Source organism: Parus major, chromosome 8 (genome assembly GCF_001522545.3).
Source record: "Parus major isolate Abel chromosome 8, Parus_major1.1, whole genome shotgun sequence".
Lineage (NCBI taxonomy): Eukaryota > Metazoa > Chordata > Aves > Passeriformes > Paridae > Parus > Parus major.
Window position 1 is genome coordinate 3,595,587 of NC_031777.1, and position 25,509 is coordinate 3,621,095.

The following is a 25,509-nucleotide window of genomic DNA, read 5'->3' on the forward strand; positions in this document are numbered from 1 at the left end:
TTTTTCCTGATTTTACACACAGGTACCTCCGGTAAGTGGCATCCAACCTTCCCTTAGGCTGCATACATGCATTGAGGAACTGGAAATCAAAGGTAACCCTGGGAAAGAAGTGTCTCCAGGAGTCAGAGGCTGCTCTGGATGTACCTGGGCAGTGAAAAGAAGGTATTCACTCAGAGGGTCTCCAAGAACTCATAATGGTATCCTAAAGCTCAGGAACCATGGAGATCTTCCCTAGGTATTGAAGTGCTGGGTGTCACACTCATTGCCAGGGTGCAGAGGATGCTGTGAAGGCCAGTTATGTATAGGCATAAGTGGTGATATATTTGGTCTTTAACAGCTTTTGCCAGTGTCATTTTTTCCTCCCTGAAGCAGTCAGTAAAGGCATCAGCAAGACTTTTCAAGGATCAGCCAGTATTTCAGTGTGAAACATGGGTTTGTGCACTTGCTAATACTACTGCTTACTACTTCAGAAAGTCCATTATAGACACTCATCCATAAAGCTTTTGATCCCTCTGGAAGAGAAGGAAATGAGACTTCCCTTTCTCTTAGCAATAGAAAATAAGAGGCACACAGACACCAACAGCTGGGCTGAAAGAAAGGATGAAATAACAGCAATTCTCTTTTGCTTCCACTGAAAACAAGGGGAATCACTGCATTTCAATGACTTTATGGAGCTACTCTTGAGACCTCACAGTCAGAAAGCTATTTACAGAAAGCAGGGGAACCCAATGGCTAAAAAAAAAAATAAATTCCAAACCCAAAAGAAAACACCAAAAAGAGCCCCCAAAATGATATTAAAAATGTTTTTAATGACAGCAACAAAGAGTTAAATCACAGGAGTGACTCTAATGGCAGATATCAGCTTGTAAAGGTGAGACTGCTGACCTGGACCTCACAGGAACTCTGCCTTTGAATTTCCTGGCTTGAATCAAATTCCTCAGAGACATTTTGGGTTTTGCTGACTCCCTTGGTGAATTTTCCCAGCATGAGGGGTAAACATACAGAGGCAGATACCCAATGGTATTCCAGCACCTCTGAGATGGGAGGTCACAAGGAGCATTCCACAGCTCTACCGCTTCAGCTGCATCCCCAGGGTAAATCCAGAGCTGTGTTTTGCTGTGCTGCCTTTGGGACATTTGTCATCCAGCATCCCTGCCAGCCTGCTGCATGCCTGGGAGGTCTCCTGACCAATACTGTCCACCTGAAGCACCTTTTTTTTCCTCTCAGACCAGTTTTACCAGTTGCCATACTGGTTTTACAGCTCACTCTGCTGTCCCTACTGGGAGGAGTGCTGCAGCACTGATCCTTTTGGGCGTTTTCCCATACCTGGGTTTAGGATTAACCTCCTGAGGGAATGCCCTAATGTTTCACCAGCTGCCTCCCCAGCTCTAGACAGGTAAAGCTGACTGCAGACAATACAGTTACTCAATGCAGAGGAGGCAGTATGTTTCCATAGGCTGTTGAAAAAGAAATGAAAGGGAACAGCAGGTATCCCTCCACAGTACTTCTGGCCAAGCCAAGGAGTTGACAAGTGCTGTGTTTCATGAACTTTTCAGTCCAGCTTGCAAAAGGCTGGGTCTGGGGGCAACATTTCTTATTACACCCAAAACATCTTTGGGACATGCTTTATCAACACTTTACTAATTAACTTGTGCAGAAACTGATCTGCCCTTGTTCTGTAAAACTCAGGCCTGCTGTTGGGAAACAGGGACCAAACAGGCTGTGATCCTTACCATTGGGATTCCCACCCACCCAGGCAACAGAGAGCTGACTCAAACCTGGGAAAAACTGTTCACTCATCACCAGACATTTCACACAATCATCGAATCGTTTAGGCTGGAAAATACCCCCAAGATGATCAAGTCCAACTTGTGACTGATCACCACCTTGTCACCCAGACTAGAGCACTGAGTGCCATGTTCAGTCATTTCTTGAACAGTTCGAAGGATAGTGACTCCACCACCTCCCTGGGCAGCCTCTTCTAATGCTTAACAACCTTTTTCATGAAGAAATTCTTCCTGATGTTCAATCTGAACCTCCTCTGGCCAGGTTGAGGCTGTTTCCTCGTCTCCTATCGCTTGAGAGCAGAGCCTTATCCCCAGCTGGGATAAGGCCAGCTACAACCTCCTGTCAGGGAGTTTTAGAGAGATAAAGTCCCCCCTGAGCCTCCTTTTCTTCAGCATAAGCCCCCACAGCTCCCTCAGCTGCTCCTCAGAGGACCTGTCCTCCAGATCCTTTTCCCAGCTCTGCTGCCTTTCTCTGGAGCCACTCCAGTCCCTCAAAGTCTTTCTTCCAGTGAGAGGCCCAGAACTGGACACAGCAATTGAGACGTGGCTGCTGCCAACCAGCACCCTCATGTCCTCCTCCAGTGTGTCAAACTGCCTGGGGCTGTTGTTACCCAAGTGCAAGACCGAGCACTTGTTGAATCTCACACAATTAATTGGCCTCAGTCCATTGATCCATTTCTTTGTGTGGGGCTGGATGGCACAGGATAAACCTCAACATGCTTAGAGATGCCTTTTGGGGTACATATCTAAGGTATAACTGCAGGTGAAGAACATCCTGTGAGAACATGTGAGACAGACCAGCTCTGCCCTTCACAGGATCTCTTTGTGGTGCTGGGGGATCAGGGAGGGTCTCTGAGTGACAGCCTGGCACATTTTCCTCTGAGGCCTGGCTGCCTTCCCCTCAGTGCTCTGAGGGAGATCACAGAATCACAGATTCAATTAGTTTGGAAGACCTGTGAGGCCATCGAGTCCAACCTATGCCCCAACACCACCTTGTCAACCAGACCACGGCACCGAGTACCACGTATCACATTGTAGTCTTTCCTTAAACATCTCCAGGGACCGTGACTCCACCGCCACCCTGGGCAGCCCATTCCAATACATAATCATCCTTTATCGTGAAAAAATTCCTCCCTATGTCCAGCCTAAACCTCCCCTGGTGCAGTTTAAGACTATGCCCTTTTGTCCTGCCGCTGGTTGCCTAGGAGTAGATCCCCACCCTCGCCTGGCCACAACCTCTTCTGAGGTGGTCATAGGGAGTGAGAAGGTCCCCCTGAGCCTCCTTTTCAAAAGGCTGAGCCCTCCCAGCTCCCTCACCCGCTCCTCAACAGACCTGTGTTTTAGGATTGTGAACCACTAGGTATGGTGTCAGGGGGAGCGGCTTCAGGCGGGGCTGGAAGCTCCTAGCCCACACCCCTAGCCCGGCCCCAGGGCCCCGAGTCGGCTGCCGAAGCCGTGGCCGCGGCTGTGCGAGGAAAACCCCAGCCCGCGGCAGCCCCGGCTCCTGCCGCTCCGTGAGGGGAGGCGGCCCCGCCCCGCCCCGCCCCTCAGGGGGCGCGGCCCCGCCCCGCGCACGCGCGGCCGCGCTGACCGCCTGTCAATAAAGCTTGAACAAGCGCCGCGCCGGGGCCGCCGTTTGGGGCTTTTATTGTTTTTTGGTTTTTTTTATTGTGTGGTATTTTTTTTCATTTTTCTTTTCTTTTTTTTTCCTTCCCCCTCCCCCCTTTTAATTTCTTTGAAGGAACTTTATTTTCCCCCGCGCGCACGGGGATGCGCTGAGGCCGCTCCGCCCGGCCCGGCCCGGCCTCGGCATGTCGGGCAGCCGCCCGCCGCACCCCGCCGTGCCGCCCGCCGCCACACCGGCCTCCTCTTCCTCATCATCATCCTCCTCTTCCTCCTCTTCGGCGGCCATGGCCCCCGGCTCGTCCTCTTCGGGCGGCGCAGCGGCGCGGCCCGTGCTGGTGGCGGCCGCCGTGTCGGGGTCGGGCGCGGGGCTGGCCCGGCTGGCGGCGGGGGCGGCGCGGCCCGGCGGCTCCTCCGCGGCGCCGGGGGGCGGCGGCAGGAAGAGGCCGCTGCTCACCCCGCTCTGCAACGGGCTCATTAACTCCTATGAGGACAAGAGCAACGACTTCGTGTGGTGAGGGCGATATGTCGCGATATGTCGCCGGGGGAAGCCGGGGCGCCGCCATGCCGTCGGGAAGCCTGGGAAGTGTGGAATAGCGGAGGAGGGAGCAGCGGCAGCCCCTTCTGGTGCTGGAAAGGCTGCTGCCCTCCGGGGATTGTGGCTTTGGGGTTTTCCCTCTTTTGTGCCTCTCTCTATCAGAAATAGTGTGGCCAGAAGGACTAGGGAAGTGATTGTCCCTTCTGGTGAGGCCACACCTCCAGTCCTGTGTCCAGTTCTGGGCCTCTCAGTCCAGGAAGGACATGGAGGTGTTAGAGCGGGTCCAGAAAAGGGCAGCGGAGCTGGGGAAGGGGCTGGAGCAGCATGAGCAGCTGAAGGAGAGGGGCAGCCTAGGGAGGAGAAGCGGCTCGGGGAGGGCTTTAGCACTTTCTGTAACTCCTTGACAGGGTGTTGCAGCCAGGTGACGATCAGACACTTCGCTCTGACAGGACAAGTGGACAGAGCCTTCATCTGCGCCGGGGGAGGTTTAGGTTGGGCGTTAGAAGTAATTTCTTTCCAGAGAGGTTGATTATATATTGAAATGGGCTGCCCAGGAGGTTGTGGAATCACCATCCCTGGAGCTATTCAGGGAACAACTGGGCATTGCACTCAGTGCTCTGGTCTAATTTACATGGTGTTGTCCATGGTTGACTTGATGAAGTCATAGGTTGGACTTGATGATTTCAGAGGTCTTTTCCAACCTAACTGATTTACTGATTTTTGTCTGGTTTTGGCCCTGTGCAGCAGCATTGCTTCCATGCTCTCTGTTTTCAAGCAAAATAAGGTTATTCCTGGCAGGTTCCTCCTTGAGTGCACCCAAGTTGTTGGAAAGGCCCTGCAGCAAGAGATGTATCCTCACAGTGTTCTGACAACACAGCAACTGTCTTGTTTTCCTGAACAATGTGACCTCGAGTGGTCTGGCGCCCTCTGATCTTTGGAAGAGGATTCAGCAAAGGATTAAGTGCCCCTCTGAATGGGACTCCAAGGAGCCTCATGATGGTTGATAGCTCCAGCAAAGCTGGCTTTGTTTGCCTATGTTTCTGGGAAAGGTTGTCTAGTTTGATACAGCAATAAGTGTTATGTCAGGCAGGCACCTAAAACCAGATTAGTAGGGAATTTTCTCAGTGATGGTTTAAACATTTTTCAGATGTTGTTTTTCTAGCATCCAGCTAGAGCTGTAGCTCATAGCTGGAAATCACTTTTTGACATAATTGGTAAACTAAGGCCCATGGTTTGAGAACTGTTGGTAATTTGCAGTTTTGAAGAAAATCTATTGTTGGTGGGTTTCAAACCTCCCAACATAAGAAGTAGTTTGATCCAGCTTGGCTGGATGTCCTAAAATGTGAGAACAGGGAGTAAGGTCAGGTGTTTGCACCTGAGAAAGGCAAACAGGGAAGAGGTAGTGGGAAAAAGATCAAGTTGTAGGCAAGTCATATGTGAAAGAAAATAGTAAAAAAAAGAAGTGGACCACAACTTCCAAGATGATTTTGACAACTCTAACTCAAGCTCTGACTTACAGGTGAGGATTGGATGTGAGGCATCTCCCACAGGACAGGTACTGTCTCGAAACCCTGTAAGCTTTACAGCTTGTAAAGTGTTTAGCAGAGTTAATAGGAAATATCTTTGCTACTGAAGTGAAAACCTGAAGCTGCTAAGAAGTTAGTGGCAGAAAAAACAGTAAGTAATTCTTGTTAGGAGTAAGTAATAATCAAAAATTACTGCTTATGACTGTAGTTAGTAGTTTGCTCAGTAGCAGAATGGGGATGAAAGGACTGCTGTCATCACCTGATGCCCTGCTCTGGCTCTAGGCCATGTTAGGTGGATTTAAGAGCTCTTGGTGTGAGCTCAGTTGCTCACAGGTTTTCTGGTCATGGGGTATGAACACAATTTCAAGTGCCCATTCTCCTCTGTTCCCTCTACTCTTACACTCTGGCAGTAGTGTTCTGCCAGCATGGCTCCCTGCCCTTTCTAGTCAGCTCTTATTTCCTATTTTGTTTTCTGTTGTAGAAATGAGGGGTTTGGAAAGGAAATTACACCCATAACCAATTTGTAGACTTGAAGTATTTTTAGATGGTTCAAAAAAGCTGAGGTTCTTGCTTTATTTCTGCAGGTAAGTACTGTGCATGCTTCAAGGAAAACCTATAATTGGCTGTTTTCTCTTCATTGAGAAGCACTACTGACTGAACAAGTGAGAGGAAAGAAATCAGCCCAGTAGTACTCAGGGAAAAATGTCTTTTCTTAGGATTTACAAGAGCTACATTAAGCATACTGAAGTGTGGGTTAGAAGCTTTAAGAGCAGACAATGATTATAGTTAGCTTGGGTTTTTCGCTGCTGTATATTTCTGTGGGCTAAAGGGCTTGTTCTTACTTAATGTTCTAGCTTCAAATTACAGTATCTGTCTTTTTTTATTTGACTTAGCAATACAGTTATGTAGAAATAAACCAAACTGGGCAGCTCTGGAGTTTTGAGTAATGTCCAAGAAGACAGGTGTGTGTGTGTGTGTTAGTTTAAATAATTGATTTAAACAAGCTTTACATATCTCATTGTGAGAAGCAGAAATTTCCCCCATGCCCTTTTTGCCTCTGTAAGGACAATTCAAGATGCTGCCAGCTGCAGCGAGCACTTGGTAATTTTTCTGAACATGAGCTGTGAGTTGCTGTTAGCCACAGCTGTAAACTCAGTGGTAGATTGTGCCCATACCAGCTGGAAAGTGGGAAAGAGTAAAGAAGTTTGGGTTAGTTTTGAACATCAAGGTGGAAATTCCCTCAATAATATGAATATGTGCAACCTCCCTGCCTGTCTTCTGAAAGCACTGTCTCAAGTGAGGCTGAGGCTCTAGGGTAAACATTGTCATGTGTTGCTACTTTGGGTTGTGAAATGTTTAGCATGTGTATGCTCAGGAGTTTGCAAGTGTCTCCTGTTTGTGGTGAATGTCAGTTCTGCCTGGAAATGTGTAACTATGTGCAAATAGGTCTGACTTAGTGGACCACTTTATTATAAAAGGGAAAACTTTGTTTCTCTTAGTGCAGGATGCAGAATATAAAGGTATTTTTGTGCTGCTCCTGTAGCCAGGTGTCTTTCCACTTGCCTGCAGAGTGTCTGAAAGGAACTTCTCTAGTCAAACAATTATATCCTGCCCAGCAATGTAATTGCTTAGTTTTCCCAGGCCTGGTATTAGCCCTCCCTAGTCAGTGGTTGACTGAACCTCTTTAAAACCAGTTACTATCTGCTTTGCTCCCTGAATGGAGTGGATTTTACCTGTCTCTCCAGTGGCTACTTCATACCAGTCCTTGTTTCTGAGCTCTGGCACAAATCATGTGTGGAAGAGGAGGTATTGTGTGCTGATCTGGAGATCAGCACCCAGTACCACAGCTCAGATGTGGGAAGGGCTGTATGCCACCTGGACTTGCAGGTTCATGGGTTTTTAAAACCAGTTCTTTCCTTGGTTTGTTGCCTGTTAATCCAGGCATTGGCTGAGTGTTCCCATGTTTGTGGTCTGGAAAGCAATTTTAGTAGGGAATATTGCAAATTTGCCCTGAAGTCACAAACTAAAACAGAGCAAGCTGTTTGCATACCATGTACAAGAAGTCTTAGTACCTGTCCTTACATTAGAGCTTCATAGTGAGTAGATAGTAACAGCAGTGATCTTTAACCTGGCTACCTTCCATAGGAAGGACACAGCCTGCAGCAAGGCCTGGTCTCTGATTAGACCAGAGAGGAGCAGAATAGGAGGTGGGCACTATAATGAATCTTGTTTGCTATTGGAGTATATTTAAATTTCATAGTGACCACTTCAGGAAGGTGTTTGTGTGGCAGTAGGGTGACATTAGCACTCTTGAAAGGTGCCTGGAAAAAAACTGGCAAAACTTACAGCCATGAACTTGGTTAAAATGGATGTTTAAAATGTTTGAGGTCTGCTCTGCAGAGAAAGAATGGTAAGCCTTTGCAGTGCTGGATTAAAAAAGAGTGTTCATCAGATACTGATGCCTTCTTTTCTAGAGACCAGTGACATTTTTGACTTGCTGAAGTAATTTGCATCCTTTTAACCTGACTGCTGCTTTAGACAAGTAGAGAATAAGCTACCTCATGCACAGATGCCTTGATTTCACCATACTTCTTCCCTTTTTCAGTGTATACTGCAAACTGTAGTATTTCTCAAGTCCTGTCACTCCACCTCTTTCTTAACTTTCCCTTTGTGTTAGATTAGCTTCAAACAGCTGTTGCGTAGCAACTTCCATGGGTTGCAGTCAGCTTGGCTTCAGTAAGTATTAAAATATATCAATCTTGTTTTCTCTTGTAACTCAGGGAGCATTTCAGGGGAAAAAGTTCTTAATGAAAACTTCAGTACCATTAATGATGTCCCTGGTACTGAATAGCTATATTTGTTGGCTCTGATTGCTTTTTCTCAACTATTTTGCCTCTGTCACTTCTGCAGTCAAACGGGTACGAAGGAGTAGTTTGGGAACAGTGATCTCGTGTGACTGGCATGTTAGGAGGTAATCTTCTAATTTGGTTTTAATTTGTGATGTTCTCCTGTAGACAGAGGATCATTACAGCCTTGTTGTTTGCTGCAGGGCATTATTAGGAGCATCACCTCTGGCCCTGTGGGGAATAGCAGTTTCTAGCATGATACATAGAGCATATACCTCAGTTATAGGCTGTGACTAGAAGAAGGTGAAGAAGTTAAACTGTTCATCACCAGGGCCAGTGGGGAGAAACTATCCTTAGATACTCATCTAAGCCTAAGTCTTTGACTTCCTCTCTTAAAGTGCAGCTAACAGAATTCAGAGATGCCTTATTCTCCTGCTAATAATCTGCCTGTGCTGGTTGAGTTTGCTTGTAATTTATTCTGATTAAACAGTGCCTTGAAACTAAATAACTTGAAAAAAAGTGACTTGGACTTCTGAAGATGATGCTGCTCAAGACAGGTGTAGAAAAAGGTCTGTCAGGGTGGAAGAGGGACAGGTGTGGATTAATTATTTTTGAGGCCTCTTTTGAGATGGCTCGGTGGAGAGAGTAGCATTCTGGTTTGATTTGTTTGGCTTTACATTGTGTTTATACAGGCGATTTGGTGGAATATTTAAGACAACCTGGCTCATATATTAGGCTGGACAAACCTTTCATGACAGCTGTGTTTTCCAGTATGGTGATTTAGAGCAGGAGCCACAGCTTCACCTCTATGTGCTTAAAGTATTTAAGAGGTGTTTCCTCCTTCCTGTTTTTGTTAAGATTTGTTTTCTAATGGGGTAACAAACATTAGTATACTCTAAAATAGATTACAGAATGGGGGAATGCCTTCTGTGGAGTGCTCCCCTTCCCTGCTCAGACAAGCATTGCTTTTTGCAGTCTGATCCTGATTTTGGGTTTTGGATGCAAAAAATACTCCTGCTTTGCAGAAGTTGTTAACAGTTTATTAACAGCTCGATCGGTGAGAACTGTCTTGTTGGCAGGAGGTGGGAGGAGGCTGTTTCTGAAGAAAACAAGTGCTGGTGAAAGCCTCTCGGAACTGAGATTGGTGTGGACTTGAGGGAGTGAGAGGAGAGTGTTTGTATCTCTGTAAGGCATTGAAAACAAGGTGAATCTTGTGACACAGCTGATCTGTGTGTTATGTGCAGAATTGTGATGTTGCTGCTGGTGGCATCTTGCTGGATAGCTGGCCAAGACCTGGAAATGAGTATGTACACGACAGCAAATCTCACTGGTTATCAGGGAGAGCAGCCATAGGAGTCACTGGAAGTATGATGGATGCATCACTCCTCTTCTTTCATTTGTGTTTCATTTTCCTTTCAAACATGTCACAGACACTTGATGAGCCAGACTTCTTCCACTACCTGTCTCACTGGATTCCAATCTCTTGTGCTCAGGTTCCTGTGGATGTGCTTGCTTGCATATCCTTCTCTTCAGGTCCCTGCTTGGTTCTTGGCGATCCCTGACAGAGAGCTGGCTGTGCTCTGGTCACTAACTAGTTATTCTACCTTTCTCATCTCTGGCTTTGTGTCTGCCTGCTGCCTGTTGGTTTCATCCTGCTCTCCTGCAGCCTCAACCCTGGCATTGCTCTGCAGGCACACCCCCTTGTTTGCACCTTCTCCACCCACTTATTAGTTTTGTTCTCATGACATCATTACTATTTCTAATCTGCTCTCTTTGTGCCACTTTGAAAAATTATGGATAGTTATTGCCTGGAAAAAAAAAAAAAGGAGGAACTAGTTATTGTATCATTTATTAATACATTGTCTATTCATGTAAAAAAAAATCAGGGTTTTAGAGAGATGAAGGTTCTTCTGCAGCCTTGCTTTTTGAAGATTTGTTTGGGTTGTCTGCAGGTGTTAAAAGCTTGAGTGAACACTTACTGGTTCCTAATTGTAGCAAACTGCAGTATCATTCAGAGTTCAAAGAACTGTTGATTGCCCTTTTGATCTTTAAACTGCTTGGTTGTTTTTGCACTAATATGTCCTTTCATTTTACATATAGGTGATTATTACCTAAGCAGTCATTGGGTGGTTGCTTTGAATTAATACTTTTCTTCATATTTTAACATAAAGACATCTTTCTGATTTTTGTTTTGCTTTGTTTTCAGCCCCATCTGTTTTGATATGATTGAAGAAGCCTACATGACGAAATGTGGACACAGCTTCTGGTAATATTTGGTTTCTTGTATTGCATAAAATGTCCATCTCTTACAGCATGTGCAGGCAGGTGTTGCTGTGATTCCCTTTCAGAGTTTGTTTCTTTTCTGTCTTCTGTCCCTACACTGAAGAAAGAGGTTTAAATAAATTTTTTAAAGATGGGTACCTGTTAGATTAAAAAGCCAAATCCAAGTGTCTTAACCATATAGTGCTGTGCCAACATATTTCCTCTGTAAAGAAATAAAATATTCATGAACTGCTGCTAACACCCACTATCCAGAGTCAGAACATTTTGTTAATTTACCTCTATTGGCATCACCTCTGTAGAGGTGTTGGGAGCAATGCTGGCAGCTCCTCCTTCGCTTTGTGCAAGACTGTGCACAGTTTGAAGTGGCTTGTACATTGTATATTGCAATTATTTTAAACCTTGTAAGAGAGGATATGCTTCAGGCTTTCCTGTTGTATTGAATTGGCCTGGCTTCACTTACTTTTCAGTGTGTTATCTCTGGCTGTCATGAGGAGCAAATGTTTCATGAAGGAGTGCAACAACCCTCTAGGGTAATTTCTGGAACCAATTGCTGCTTCTTCTCCCCTCTAGGGATTGGTATAAATGTTGAACCATGGTGTCCTACAGTGTCCTCTCTGTGTTATACTCTTACAGGGTCTGCTAATTAGAACTAAACCTTCTAAGAAGTAACATTATAGTAGTATAAAGTACTTTGTCTAGCAGCAGATTCAGGTAACTTTCAGAAGAGTTTCAATTTGCAGCAGGTAAGATAACAGCTGATTTTGTGCCCTCTGTGGTAACACTTGATCCCTGTGACCTGTAACTTTTTAGAGGTCCAAGATGAGAAACATTGAAATACCTTTATTTAGGAGGAGTGGAGCAATGTTACCACCTGATGTCTCTATCAGGAGCTGACATCAAGCAGGTTCTTAATGAGATGCTTAAACCTGATGCTGAAGTGCATCTTCTCGTTCCTCTGTCCATTCAAGAGTGAGCACCTCTGAAGTCACTGATAGTGAGAAAAGCAGCCATGGGGAGAAATATGAGAAGTTGGTGAAGGTGTTTCCTCTGCTCAGTTGCCTAAAATGCTTTTAATGTTGATTGCAAAGTATTTGGCTAATCTGGAAGAGTTGCTTCTGAGTAATTCAATCTGTTTGCTTCTCCTGCCTGTGGAAGTGGTGGGGAGCATGAATTTGAGATGGTATTGTGGCTGGAGTACCCACATTGCAGTAATCCTCAGGGAAATAAGAGTGAAGTACTTGACTACATTTTGTAATCCTTGCCAGAAACCTTTGCTTTCTGCTGTAGCACACTCTGAGTTCAAACACTGGAACATTTTGACTCCACTGTAGGTTGCTGGCAGCGCAGCTGTTAGCTGGCAACACACACACAGCACCTTGTCTAAGTCTGTTATTATTTACCTTGTGCTTATGCTTTGTTCCTTCATGAGAGCTCACTTGTTTTGTTTCTTGTTTTTGAACAGCTATAAATGTATTCACCAGAGCCTGGAGGACAATAACAGATGTCCCAAATGCAACTACGTTGTGGACAACATAGATCATCTTTATCCCAACTTCTTAGGTGAGCTTTAGGCTTGCTTGCATGAGAAACATCTTAGTTGTTAAGGAAGGCAGGCACTTACTTGTAAGTTTGTCCTGTAAATTACAGTCTTCTGGATGTTGAAAACAAAATCCAAATATCAGCCCCTTGGTTGTCATTTTTATATTAAAAAGGTTAGTAGTATAAATTGTTAATACTGCACTGCCTCCAGCAGTTCTATGTGCTGAGTGACAGTAGTGAGATTAACTTGCTGCTGTTTCCATACTATGAAAAGCAAAGCTGTTTTTCTTCTGGCTAGAGATGTGAATCTCTTTATTTTTGTTTTCTTACACTCTTGTCTGTCTAATGATAAAGAACATGCCCTGTTTACAAAGCTTGGACACTGAAAGGGTGGAGGCTGTATTAGAAACTGCTATTTTGGCTGCTGTAGGGAGGCCCATATGATGGGTATAGGTGCAAATTAGATACAGAAAATATTCATACATATACCTATATGCAATCCTGATTGCTTCTTAAAGAGGGAGAAAACGTTGCTAGGTGGAAATACAGTTTAAAACTTAGTTTTGTGGAGAAAAGATGAAAGGAAACACGTTGCAGTATGAATAACCAAATTAAAGCAAATCTTGATTTCATGTGCTGAGATACCCATTTAATAATAAATGTCTGAAAAGCCACGGTAGCCAAGGAATGCTTCAGAAATGGGCATCTTGATTTAGACCTAATCATGTTGTGCTGGAGATGGTGCTGAGGCAGATCTTGGAGTACATGTTGGGCCAAAGAGTGTGTTAGACACATATATACACTATATAGTATATAGATAAAGTATCATGTAACTACTATACCTCTAAGGGATTTGAGGTATATCCTGGAGGGGGAAGAGCTTGTGTACATATGTGTGCAAAGGGTTAAAGTTATCTTTCTCTTTACTTTTGGTAGATTGGTGTAAAATTAAAGCAGAAACATATCTTTAGAAATGCACATAATAATTCAAGGAAAAGTTGTTCTAATCAGCTGTGCTTATTTTTTTGGCCTGTAATAGAATCTTACCTGATTTATCTCCCTCATACTCTTCTGTGTTATACTTTTGCCTTGAAGTTGAAAAACTTTCTCAAGGAGCTATGGGTGTTTAGAAAAAGGAACTGAATCAATTTGGAGAATGTGTTGGCTTTTTTTTTATTGATGATTTTTAAGGAGTCATTATATATGTTACAAAAAACCACCAAGGAATAAATTGATAAGGAAAAAAAGTGGAGACATCGTCTACTGTTTTAATTACTGATAAACATCTTACTGTGGAACTAATAACTAAAGTGAAAATATTGAGATAGAATCTTTCACACTGGTTTGGTGAATTTTAAATCAATCTCTTTGACATCTTATTTATGTTTTTTAGTTAATGAATTAATTCTCAAACAGAAGCAAAGATCTGAGGAGAAAAGACTCAAACTGGACCATTCAGTGAGTAGCACCGTATGTTCCAACTTTTTTACTTTACATTTATTTAACGATTCTGTGCAGCAATTGTAATTATGTGTGTTAACTGACAAGTGATTGAACTGTTGAGCTGATGCTTTAACTTGCTTTAAAGGGGAATAATATGAACACCAGTGGCAGTAGATCCCTTCTACCCTGTTAACTCCTTTTCTTCCCACCAGCAGTATCTGTAGAGAAGCTGTGTTAGCATAGGCAAGCACCCTTTGATGTATTGCATATAACCTGGGGAGCTGCCCATGGAAGTACACTTGTTTAGAGGTAATAATTTTCATTCAGTGTTGGAAATTACAGCTACAACAAGAGCAGTGAATGATTAGAAGTGCCATGGGCTTGTCTGATCACATGTGTGTTCTATCAGGAAACTGGAGGAATGCTAATACCAACCACAAGAGGGAGAAAGATACGTTTGGAGTGTGGTGTTGTGGTTCAGATGCCACATAAAACTGCCTGGGTTATTGTCTAGACTTGCTTCATGTCACAGAATCAGAGCAGGATCTGCATCCTCAGTTCATCAGAACCTCTTCACAGCACCTGTGGATGCTCTTATACGTTAAAATCAAAAAGAATATATGACATGAGCCAAAAAACTTGCATATTTGTCTTACTGTGTCTGACATTCTTGTCTTTTGTAATTCATAAATAAGATTGCAAAATAATATTAAAAATAACAGAGCTCCTGTTTTTAGAAACTTATATTAAAGTGGTATGAATTTAGGGGCTGTGTTGCAGAAGCCAGTGCTGTCAGTGTTTGAAAAGAGCATTCTTTTAAAGATTCATTGGTTTACTCACAGTAAGTTTTTATGTTCGTTATAAAATATGCATATTCCATATTTAATATAAAATATGCATAAACTAGATATTACTTGAAGTGCACACAGCTGACCTGAAGGCATACACAATAGCTTCTTGGAAATTTGTTTTATTCTTTAAAAGCTGTGCTTGTAGATGCACCTGTTTTTGATAACTATCAGTAAGTGAACAATGTACCATAACTTCATGCCCAAAAGTGTTGTCTACCTTTTGGCAGCAAATAAAAATTACACATCCATTAAAAGAGTAACATTGCTCCTGTACCCCTTCTTTAATGTGTCTTGTATTACTTTTGTGGTAGTAAGGGAAGTCATCCAAGACACATTGCAATAGTCATGGTCTCGTTAAGAAATCATGTTAAGGCATGTTTGAACATTTGAGTAGTTGAGCAGCAGTACAATTAACTAGTGCATTCATCTGTTAAAATGTCTCAAATCCTGTTCACTTGCTTAAAAATTATGGGGTTTTTTCCCCCAGTTACTCCAGATTGAAATTGAGTTTTTGGCGTGAGTAGTTTCCTAGGTTCTGTTGAGCACTATATAAAAAGTTGTGTGTTGTATATGGATGTTACATATTTTATTTTTCTTAATCTAGTTAATACAAAAAGGCACAGCCTCTGAGAAAATATCTGATTTAGCCTGGATGGCATTTTAAGTTCTTGCCAATTTAAATAACTTGATTTAGTGTCATAGCTTTTTTAGGACAGGATTTTTTAACTCCGCTTTGTTTTTTAGATGTTCTTTAGGCCTCTCAGCTGTTCCTGTGGGTTCCTGAGGCTTTCTGATGTAAGGCTGTGCAGGCATTAACCTATTATTCAGGTTTTCCTGTGCTTACTTTTTTTCCTTTTTTTTTTTTTTTAATGGAGAAGAAGAGAAAAGAGCCTTCAGGGAAGAATGGGCTGTGTAGTAGTATTTTGGTCCTCTGAGGAGTCCTCCACAGCTCCAAGCAGTTTAAATGAGATCAACCTGATGAGCTCCATCTTCTTCCCAGCTTTCATGTTTCCCTTACACTTAGGAGGAGTAATGTGAGAGGTGACAGTAGAAAAAATAAGCTGATGCTACCTTTTTGATTTGAGTTTAGCATCAGGGTTTTACCTATTACTTGGGCTTAAAAAATTAAAAGGTATTGATGCATAACAGTATTTCAGATGTAATGCAGCTAAGCTTGGATAAATGTGGAGTTTTTTATTTTCTCCCTAAAGAAACATGTTCTCAGAAACTGGGGCACAAATCAGATAAAATTGTTGCTATGAAATAATCTTTTCCCAACAGCAGCAGCAAATATGCTTTCATGAAGCACAGATATATTCCAAATATGATAAGAAGTTCTGCAGTAGGTCAGAGGAGCCATATCCTGTAGACATGGCAGAATTGGGAATCTGGATATATGAAAACTGTTTTGCAGTTTTAGAAAGGGATGAAATATTGCCATGTTGCTTTTAATATCTGTTGTTGGATAGCTTATATAGCCCTGGATGGCTTGGACTCACCATCTCTTCATCTCTTGTTCTCTTTTTAGAATGGCCACAGGTGGCAGATAATTCAAGACTTGTTGGGAACTGACCAAGACAATCTTGACTTAGCCAATGTCAACCTGATGCTGGAGCTGCTGGTGCAAAAGAAGAAGCAGTTGGAAGCAGTAAGAAGTTTCTCTTATTTAAATGAACATTGTGTATTTAGAAGCTTTTTCTTTTGCTACCTTTTCCTGGAGGCAAGCTTCTATAGGTGAATTAATTGCTCAGTATTTTCTCTTGTGTTTTGGTGTTTAAAAGATGACTGCTTTGCTGACCTTTGTAGTGAAGTAACATTTCAGCTGTGATGCCCATAACATGCTTATAATGCTGTTGCTGGCAGGGTTGTATAAACAGGCAGGAAAAACAGAAAAGGATAAGAGAAAATGACTCAGAGAACACAGAGAAGCACGTGAAGAAGTTTGCTAATTGTCTGTTGCACAAGTAAATGTCAGATCTTTCTGAGTAATAAGCATGAAGAAGTCCAGGATAGAGATTAAATAATAAACACAACGAGCGTGTGAAAAGGATCGCACATTTTAGTTTCTGCTGGAACCCACAGAATCTGAATTACCACCTTTCCTTGAAGGTTTTTTTAAGTATTTAATGCTTGAAAGAAAAGTTCAGATGTCTTGTTTATGTAGCTGATTTGAAGATTTATCCAATATGAAGCAAGCTGTTCCTATGATTTAACTGGAATATAGTTGGTTTGGGTTAGTTCTCCATGTATTTGGCCATTCTGCTTTTCATTTCAAGTGATTGTATTCAAGTTATGAGAACCAGCCCTATATAAACTAGACTGGATTATTACAGAATTTGACCCAGTGAATTTTGAGTAGGAGAGTTTTAACAGGATTTTAACAGTGCTTTAAAATAGGTGAGGAAAAGTTGTATTGGGAATATCTTAACTTATTCACTCTTGCAGAATCAATATTTACAACTTGTGGTTCTGATGGAAAGTAAGTAACCCCAAATTATGCTTGACTATTAGCAGAACTGTTATGTTGCCTTATTGCATGGGGACTTGTGTTCATTGTGGTTCAGTGAAGTTATGGTTGGGGAAAAAGACAATAGAAGTTTTTTCTCTGTAAGCCTTTTTGTATAATTTGTGACAAATCTGAAGCAAAGAAGGCATATGACTGAATGTATGAATATTTCATGGTATGAATATCTTCTAAGGATGCTAAACCTAAAAAGTGAAACCACACCTCACATTCAAAGAATAATTTGAGTTTTTCTTGTCTAGCTTTACTTGCTTCACTTTTATTATTGTCAGAACATGGGGAGTAAGAAAATAATATCAGAAAAGTAGTATTTTTGCATTAAATGTCATTATTGTTGCTGTCCCCTCTGCTTTTCATGGATTTTGTGTGCTCCTATGTCTTCATCCTTTTTGAGTGTATGTTTACAATCCTTTAATAATAAATATTTCAATAGGTTGTGAAAATAAGTCTTGGAATGCTGGGATATGATTAGGACTATATTAATGCTGGAATATAGGTCTTAGTTTTCTTTCCTCTTGTGGTTCTCTTTATCTTGCCCTGTCAAGTTCTTGCCTAGTTTGGGTGAAAATACTGTGCTGATGGCTGAGGTAAATAACCTACTGTGAAAAATACTAGAAAGGGATGGTTTAGTTTCATCAGTTGAATAGTCTTTCACTCTGGAGAAATCTTTAGGAGTAACTTCTACATAAGCATAAATGTAAATTTTGGGGAAGGTTGCTTTTTTTGTATAAGTACTTTATCCTTTAGTATGCTGATCATGAGGTGGATGTTAATGATCTTCCAGGGTAGAAGGTGAGTTTGTGAGGAACCTGAATTCCAAAATCCATTCCAGGTGCAGTAGCCAAAGAAAAAAGAAACAATTCAGCGTATTAGTAAGAACTGTTACAAGGGCTGTTGCCTTCACATAAAAAATTTGTGAACCAAACAAAACATTAAGACCTGTAAGATAAAGTTAAACTACCATTTTTAAAACTTCCTTAAGCTATTTTTCTCTTGCTAACCTCTAAATGAAGGTAGTTTCTGTGTAAAACAAATACTTGTTTTTCTTAATGTATGTGGAAGAGTTACACTTCTTTATTTACTGTGTTCCAGGAATCCCATGCTGCCCAACTGCAGATCCTTATGGAATTTCTTAAAGTTGCCAGGAGAAACAAACGAGAGGTAACTTGCTTTGTGTTTCAGTGGGTGAGGTTGTGGTGTCTGCTGCTTTCTCCCAGTGCATTTCTGTTGAAGTGATGTGTTAGCTTGGCATTATTTCTGCAAAGAATAACTCAAGGCGTGTTGGGGAAAATCTAAGACACAGGACACATGGGTTTGAAGGAAAATTAATCTCTTTATGTGTGACAGCTTCAATTTTTAATCATTTGCCTTGTTGTCTCATGCTGGTGAAGCATGTGGGAATATAGATGCTCCTTGGTGTACATGTACATCAAGTTCTTGAAACAAGATTGTTTTCCCAACACAGAAGAAAATCAAAGATTGGGAAGGAGTGAAATTATTTTCACTACCAAGTTTTTCTCTTCAGTTTATCAAATGCCATGACTAATGTGGTGACGTAAAAGAATTAATATTCTGTGCTTTTTCCTTATTTGTCCTAAAATGAGTGTCTCAAGGAATATGAGAGAGTTCTATAATCACATACACAGTCTTTCATGGTTTGAGGCTCTTCCTTTATAAGGTCATGCAGTGCATAAACACTAATACCACAAATAGCCCAAAAACCTAGAAAAATGATCCTACAGTAGAAGGATGAGCTCTCTTGTGGTCCATGGTTTCTGAGAAATGATGTGAAGAACAGAAGACCCAACAGTGTAACTACAAGGTCAAACTTGAAACCATGTAAATGTGATGGGTATAAGAAGCCTTGTCCAGAATGGATTGAGGGTCTGGTTATGGAGTCATTCCAAAGCAAGTCTGGAGTCTGTCCACCAACAGACAGGCATGGCCAAAACCAACAGTGGTTGTGGAAATTCCAAAGAAGGGCAAGAAAACTGATGAAGGGTCTGGAAAACATCTTACAAGGAGCAGCTCAGGGAGAAGGGGTTGTTCAGGCTGGAGAAAAGAGGGCTCAGTGGAGACCTCATTGCTCTCTAATTACCTGACAGGAGGTTGTAGTGGGAAGGGGTGGGGGGAGTCAGGATATTTCTGCCATGTCTCAGGTGAAAAGATGGGTGGAAATGGCCTCAAGTTGCACCAGGGGAGGTTCAGATTAGATACTAGAAAAAGTCTTTTTCACTGAGTGGTCAGGTATTGAAATAAATTGCCCAGGGAGCTGGTGGAGTCACAACATCTGGAAATGTCTAAGTGGCATCTGGATATGGACAGGGGATATAGTTTAGGGGTTAGTATGGTGATACTGGGGTGGTGGTTGGACTAGATAATCTTGAAGGTCTCTTTCAGCCTTGATTCTGTGAGTTTCAGTACCTGGGAATCCTTTCCCATCTTATCTGTATCTCTATCTCTTTGGCTTTAGTAATAATTTTTGAAGGATAACATTTCCTTTTAAGGCTCAAGAAACTTAATTTTGGCTGCAGATCCTCTGAAAACAGCCTTTGGAACATCCTGAAGGCAATTGGGATGTATAGTTTTTCAGATCCTCCACATCCCTGCTTATGTACCTACTCCCTCTGTTGCCAAGACTTCCTCTGTTTTATTTTGTAGCCCCCTTTATATTCCAGTGTGAAATGCAGACTGTCACATCTCCAGGGACTTCTGTGCAGGCCTGTCAGTTCTGTCCTTGCCCTATTGCTTAGTGTCTGGCCTTGCCATTTATTTTGAGGGAAATGAGGACTTGTCAGACTTGTAGCAGTCTTTGCTTTCACTTGATAAGGGTAAGAAAGATAAAAATCAGTGGGTAGATGCCTGCAAAATACAGACCAGTCATTAGGATAGTTTTACATACCAAAATATGTCTTGGGCATCAGTTTACACATAGAGTAAATTACACCAGTTGATGCTTCCTTTTTGGTAAGTGACAAGGTCCTCCCTGTAGCTGGTGAAGCTTGTGGCAAACACTTTCCTGGAGGGAGTTTTGTGGGGTAATAGAGGAATTACTGTTTGGTTTATGACAGTGGTGATGTATCCAGACTGCAGACAGCCTGAGATGCTGGCTTGGAAGGTGAGAGGTTGTGGGGGGGTTAAGTGATCACATTAATAATGCAGTAAAGGTTGTCAGAGCTTCAACAGTTCACTGTAGTTTATTTTGATGCTGTGAGAGGTGGCTGTTTATGAATTGAGCTCAAGAAACATGTGTGGACCCTGGAACAATGATCTATTGCATGTCATTGTGAGTCACACTAGCAGCCTTATTATGGGGAGGAGCATGACCTTTTTTCCTTTCTTAATTCAGACTTGATTTTAGTAAAGATACCTGCAGAGTAAATGCAATTTCACTCAGTATGTCATAGCTGTAAAGATAAATTCTTAATAAAAATTTTTTTTAATGTGTGGTCCTGAGTTCTTATTTCTAATTTTTGACTTAAATGTTTAAAGGAACTCTGATAACTTTGCTTCCTAAAATGCCTCTTTGAATACTATTTATTGCAAGATTTTATTAACAGTTTTCATTTACTACATATGGCAAGTTCTTACATAGGGACTAAGGTACTTTTGTAAGTGAATAAAGATACTGCCACAGAGTTGATGTCCCTGTATAGTATTTCACATCTTCAGAGCAGATGATTGTAACCACTTGTAACCCTCCTTGCCAACTTCATTCATTAGTTATGTATTTTTTTCTCTCTCATTAATGAAATTGTGGCTTCTGAGCATACTGGAGTGAGTTTATAGCTAGAAGAAAACTATCTTTTAGACTTGTACTTCAGAATATTGGTGCAGTCAAGTCTTTTGACAAATGCTTCTTTGTCACCTTTTCATAATTTTTCTAGAAGATAAATGTAAGGTTGAGCACCTGCAGCAGTTTCTATTAGAAATCCTGTTTTGATCTGTTTTTTTTCCAAACATTTTTTAAAAATGTTGGTCTTGTCAAGCTGGAATTTACTGCATGTTTTTTGCACAAAGGTGCTTGCAAGCCCTTTCTCTTTTGAAGTTTATGTATTTTGTTTTCTTTTTGACCTAGAGCAATATGGCAAAAAATCCTAAATCCTTGCCAATAGTAATAGAAAAAAGAAATGTCTTACTTTAGAAAAGATTGAAAACAAATGGCTAAAGCTTAAAAATACTTCTTCACACACAACAGATAGTTTTGGAGGGGAGGAATGTATTGATCATTCACAACAGTTGGATACCCCTAAGGCAAATTTAGCATGGCTGAGTGCCTTGTGTGTGCACAGTTAATTGAATGCACACTCTGCATTTTTTATTTTTTTTTATTTTTTTTTTTTTAATTCACTGTCCTCTTCTGTTGAAATTAAGGACGCAAAAAGTCTGGAAGGTTAATGTTAATAATGAAATATTATGTCTTGGTGCTGGTGGGTGTTTATTACTGTTTTCCAGGGAAATCAAATGTAGACCGTGGCTTTTTAAAATTCTTGCTTTCATACATGTGTTGTATAAATGCTTTCACAAATTTAACTTCGTTAGTTTTGAAATGTTCACGTGTTCTTTCATCTTGAACACTTTGTGAGAAAGCTGATTTTATCAGTTAATTCTCCCCACTTTTACATTCAGTACTTTAAAGAAGAGGCCTTGCTAATCATGTCTGGTCACGATTTGAATGTCTCCAAACAGTTAGACACCACCATATACATCATATAGATAATTTATTCTGAAATAATATTAGCTCAGCTACCTGATGCTATTTCTGTCAAGCAGCACCATTGCTTACTGAAGGAGAATACTGAGCTTGGTGATTAGTACCACAAATCAAGTTCTACACAGGTGCTATTCTCTGGGTGCATTCATGTTTCCCTTGGCATATGTCACTTCATTTTTATGTTCTCTGGGCTTTTTCTTTCTAATAATGTGAAGTCTCTCGTGTCTAACAAACAAGGCCTCTTTGATGTCTGCTAATGCATAAGGCTGTTTTTTAGCTGGTAAACATCTTGGGACAGAAAAATAATCCTGAGGTGTCTCAGGCTTGTGGCACTGAGTGCCTGCTCAGCATTTCAGAATCATCATTGTTCTTTGCACCATCAAATCTTAAATACTAAAAATAAGAGGAGCTATTGCTGGGAATTACAAGCATGAATTCTCCAGGGATATCCATTACCTTGTGTTAATCACTTCACCTGTCAAGCCTTATGTTCTGCATGTACACACATGGATGAACTAATGAGTAAGCAAGAGGAGGTGACAACCAGAAATCAGTCATGCTCTTCTGTTGTCATGTGGTCTTGGTTACATTTCAGGACTGCTGAGGAGAATTTATAGCTAGAGTAATCTGGTCCCTATCCAATGCACTTACCTGGTGTTTTAAATCTATTTGCATTTCTAAGTTACTGAATGAGAGATGTGAGCTCCAGAAACAGCGATAAGGAGCCCAAGGATACAGTGAATGTGTGAGTGGCAAACTAAAAATTATCACAGTGATATCAGTGTATGACAGCTGTCTCTCCTTGCTGCACTGGAGAGGACTTGCAAAGAAAAAGGCCAAGTAGCACCTACTACTGATGTATTAGACTCAAAGGCAATTAGTCTAATTGTTTAGGCAGCTTTGTTCCCTTTGCCAGATGTCCTTATATCATGAGGCTTTTCTATCTGACCCTATCACTAAGCTTCCAGAGCACATTTCCTCCATACTGTAGGATTTAAATGAGGGAGAGGAATATTCAAGGTAAGAAACAGCCTTTACCAGCCTGGCATCTTCCTTCTCCTACCTTTGGGAATCCTGTGTGTTAAACAACCTGGATGTTCTCAAGCCTTAGCTCTTCCCAGTTATGAGGAAACATTTATCATTTGGAGGAAGTATTGATCAGAGAGAAAAAATATTCTCAGCAGATAAATGTGTTGCAGATGGACTGTCCACATGTTTTGTGGAGGCTTGAATGCCATATTTCACTAATGAAACATGTGGAGGCTCAGATGTTCTTGTCTTCATACCAACAAAAGCCTTGCACCTACTTTCAGTTGTGTAGAGACATTGTAACACAGAGGTATTTGGTCAAAATAAGTGATATTTGCAATTAATTTTTAAGACTAAAATTTCTCTGAGGTGTGAAGATGACCTTCATGCCATAGTTGCCCTGTATGTTGTCAAGGGCTTTGCATCCAAAGTAATAATCAAAAGAAAACCCAGAGACAGAAAAGACTTCCAGAGAGAGAAACTGATCTTATTGTGCATTGTCATTGAGGTATTGAATTCTGCAGATAGAAATTAATTTCACTGGCTACCTTCAGAAAAGTTTCAGCTGTTGATAGTGAAGTTTACACTGTGGTTTGTCAAAGCAGTACTTGGTGGAAGAGCAGGAAGTAGGAAGATGCTGATGTTGGATGGGTGAAGCTGCAGGACAGAATTAAGGGTTTATTTACAATGACTACCTGGTTTATCCTCCTCGGATAATTTTTGCTTTGTCTTGGTTGGTGTAATGACTTTGTGTGTCTGGGAAAATGATGTTCTCTCTGGTAATAGTCTCATCTTTTTGTCTGGATCTATGGTGTATATTGTGATGACTGCACAGAGTCTGGATCAGAGCCTGGAAGGTGTGTCACTGAAGAAAAAATGGCCTGTGAGCTTCCAAAAAGTGTGAATCCAAATGCTCTGTTCAAACTGCTTGTTAGAGTAGTGTGGCTGATTTTGCAGTATTTCTGTAGAAAATAACTCTTGTTCTTTGCTTGTGCTTTTTCTAGAATTGGGAAGACAGTTGGGCAAGGGTCTATGGCTCCTTCCCTTGTGCCACTGGTGAGCTTTTAGTTTTTTGCAAGCACTTAGAACTGGCACCAGGAGACCCAGTCAGGACTGCTTGTTGTCCATGCTGTGCAAACACACAGCAGGAAGCTGCTGCTTCCCAAGGGGCCCTCGCTCCAGGAAAAACAGGAAACTCCAGGATGAAACCTTAGTGCTGTATCCAGATAGGCTTGTCATAGATGGCCAACCAAAAACAAAATGACCATGATCTGGTGTTTAGCACTGTGTAAGTTCTTGGCAGCTTCTTAATTTCAACATCTGAAATCCCCTTTCCAGGATTATAAGAAACTTCTGAAATCGTAGCTTTTCTTTTGTTTATGTGCCCATATGTAAAAAATGGGACCAGAATGTTGTACACCTGCTTATTGTAGTTCATTCACTGAAGTTGAAATTGAGGTTTAACCACTGAATTAAGGACCTCCTCCTTGTCCTTATTGGCCCTTTCATTTCTGGGAAAGCGTCTGTGTCTGAAAAGAGAATTTATAGTATATGCTTCTCTCTAAGCATGCATTTCAGTGCTCATTGGAAGTGCTTTTGCTGACTCAATCTAAAGTCTGACAGGCATGATTCTGCCCATCACTGGGACAGGACTTGGCTTGCTTTCTGTGCCCAACAGTGAAAATTAAATTAAGGGCCCTTAAATCTGAATATACTGCAAGAACTATAATTCATTTAGGCTTCCTTAAATGTCCCTCAGAGGCTGGCAATTATAAATCAGTATTCTCATTTTTCAAAGTTTAATTGGAATGAATGTTGATTGATTTAAGGTTTTTGATTGATTAAAACACTCAAACTAACATACCAAAAACCTAAAGGTTTCAGTGTGGACATTAATTCATTTTATGCTGATGGCACACGAAGACTCCCTCCTAAAACAAGCATGAAACAATCTTCCCTGCTTTTTAGAGTTGCCACTGTTGGGTAAGTTTATGGTAGGTTGTAACTAGAAGGAAGAATTGGTAAATAAAATTCCACATCTCATGCTCGTGGCTGTGTGCAATAGTTAGTGAAAGCTGGCCAATAAAAGATCTCTGCTCTTATGCCTTTAAAAAGTATCCTGTTTATGTGATGGCAACAACTATCAATTATTTTTCAGACGTCCAGTTTGGCTGTGAGCCAGTACATGTAGAATAGCTGATTTCCTCACTGTAATTTTGGAACTTGTAAGTGGTTTTGTAACTTCTTTTTAAATGGGATTTATGAATGTGGGGGACTAATGGTACTTGCTAGAGCTGAGTTCAGGCAGGACTCGTGCTGTGCAAGTGTCACTTAACTTCACCACTAATCTTGGAGCTGTAGCACCACCTGCTATTCTGGCTGTAGATCTCAGAAGTGAAAATGGAATTATCTGTGATGGTGTAGTGATTTGTAAATTATCTGTGGCTGTCTAGTTCTAAACCATTAAACTTCTGCTGACTGGACCTCAAATGTAAACTGAAACCTTCAGAGTACAGAGATTAGGATACATTTATAATGTCATCTCATTCAAAGAAGCAGCCACGTTAGAAACAGGTATGGACCTAGTAGTCCTTTCTTCTCCTGTCTTCAGAGGCATCAGCTGTTGTTAGTGTTTAAAAGGAAAATTAAAATGCTGGCTTATTTAATGCAGAGGACACATATTTGGAATGCTTTACTACAGAGGGGTTTAAATTGTGCTTTTTGTTTAAGCAAAACCTTCCAACACTTAAAGGATCAAACTTTAGCAAGACTTGAGTAAATAAGTCTTTGGGAGTAGCTTGCCCAA

At 41.4% G+C, this 25,509-nt stretch overlaps 1 protein-coding gene across 5 annotated transcripts in view; it reads left to right on the forward strand.

The window, feature by feature from the left end:
- Positions 1 to 3,372: 3,372 nt before the first annotated feature.
- The window catches only part of COP1 (COP1 E3 ubiquitin ligase), a 124,054-nt gene continuing 101,917 nt past the window's right edge, over positions 3,373 to 25,509 (forward strand). Inside the window, exons 1-6 of one of the 5 annotated variants that reach the window (XM_033516271.1) lie at positions 3,373 to 3,924; positions 10,527 to 10,586; positions 12,066 to 12,163; positions 13,536 to 13,612; positions 15,965 to 16,084; positions 18,053 to 18,121. In XM_033516271.1, the coding sequence (XP_033372162.1) occupies positions 3,599 to 3,924; positions 10,527 to 10,586; positions 12,066 to 12,163; positions 13,536 to 13,612; positions 15,965 to 16,084; positions 18,053 to 18,121 (750 nt within the window). In that variant the 5' untranslated portion in view covers positions 3,373 to 3,598. The other 4 variants (XM_015635745.3, XM_033516272.1, XM_033516273.1 and 1 more) reach the window with 4 other exon arrangements.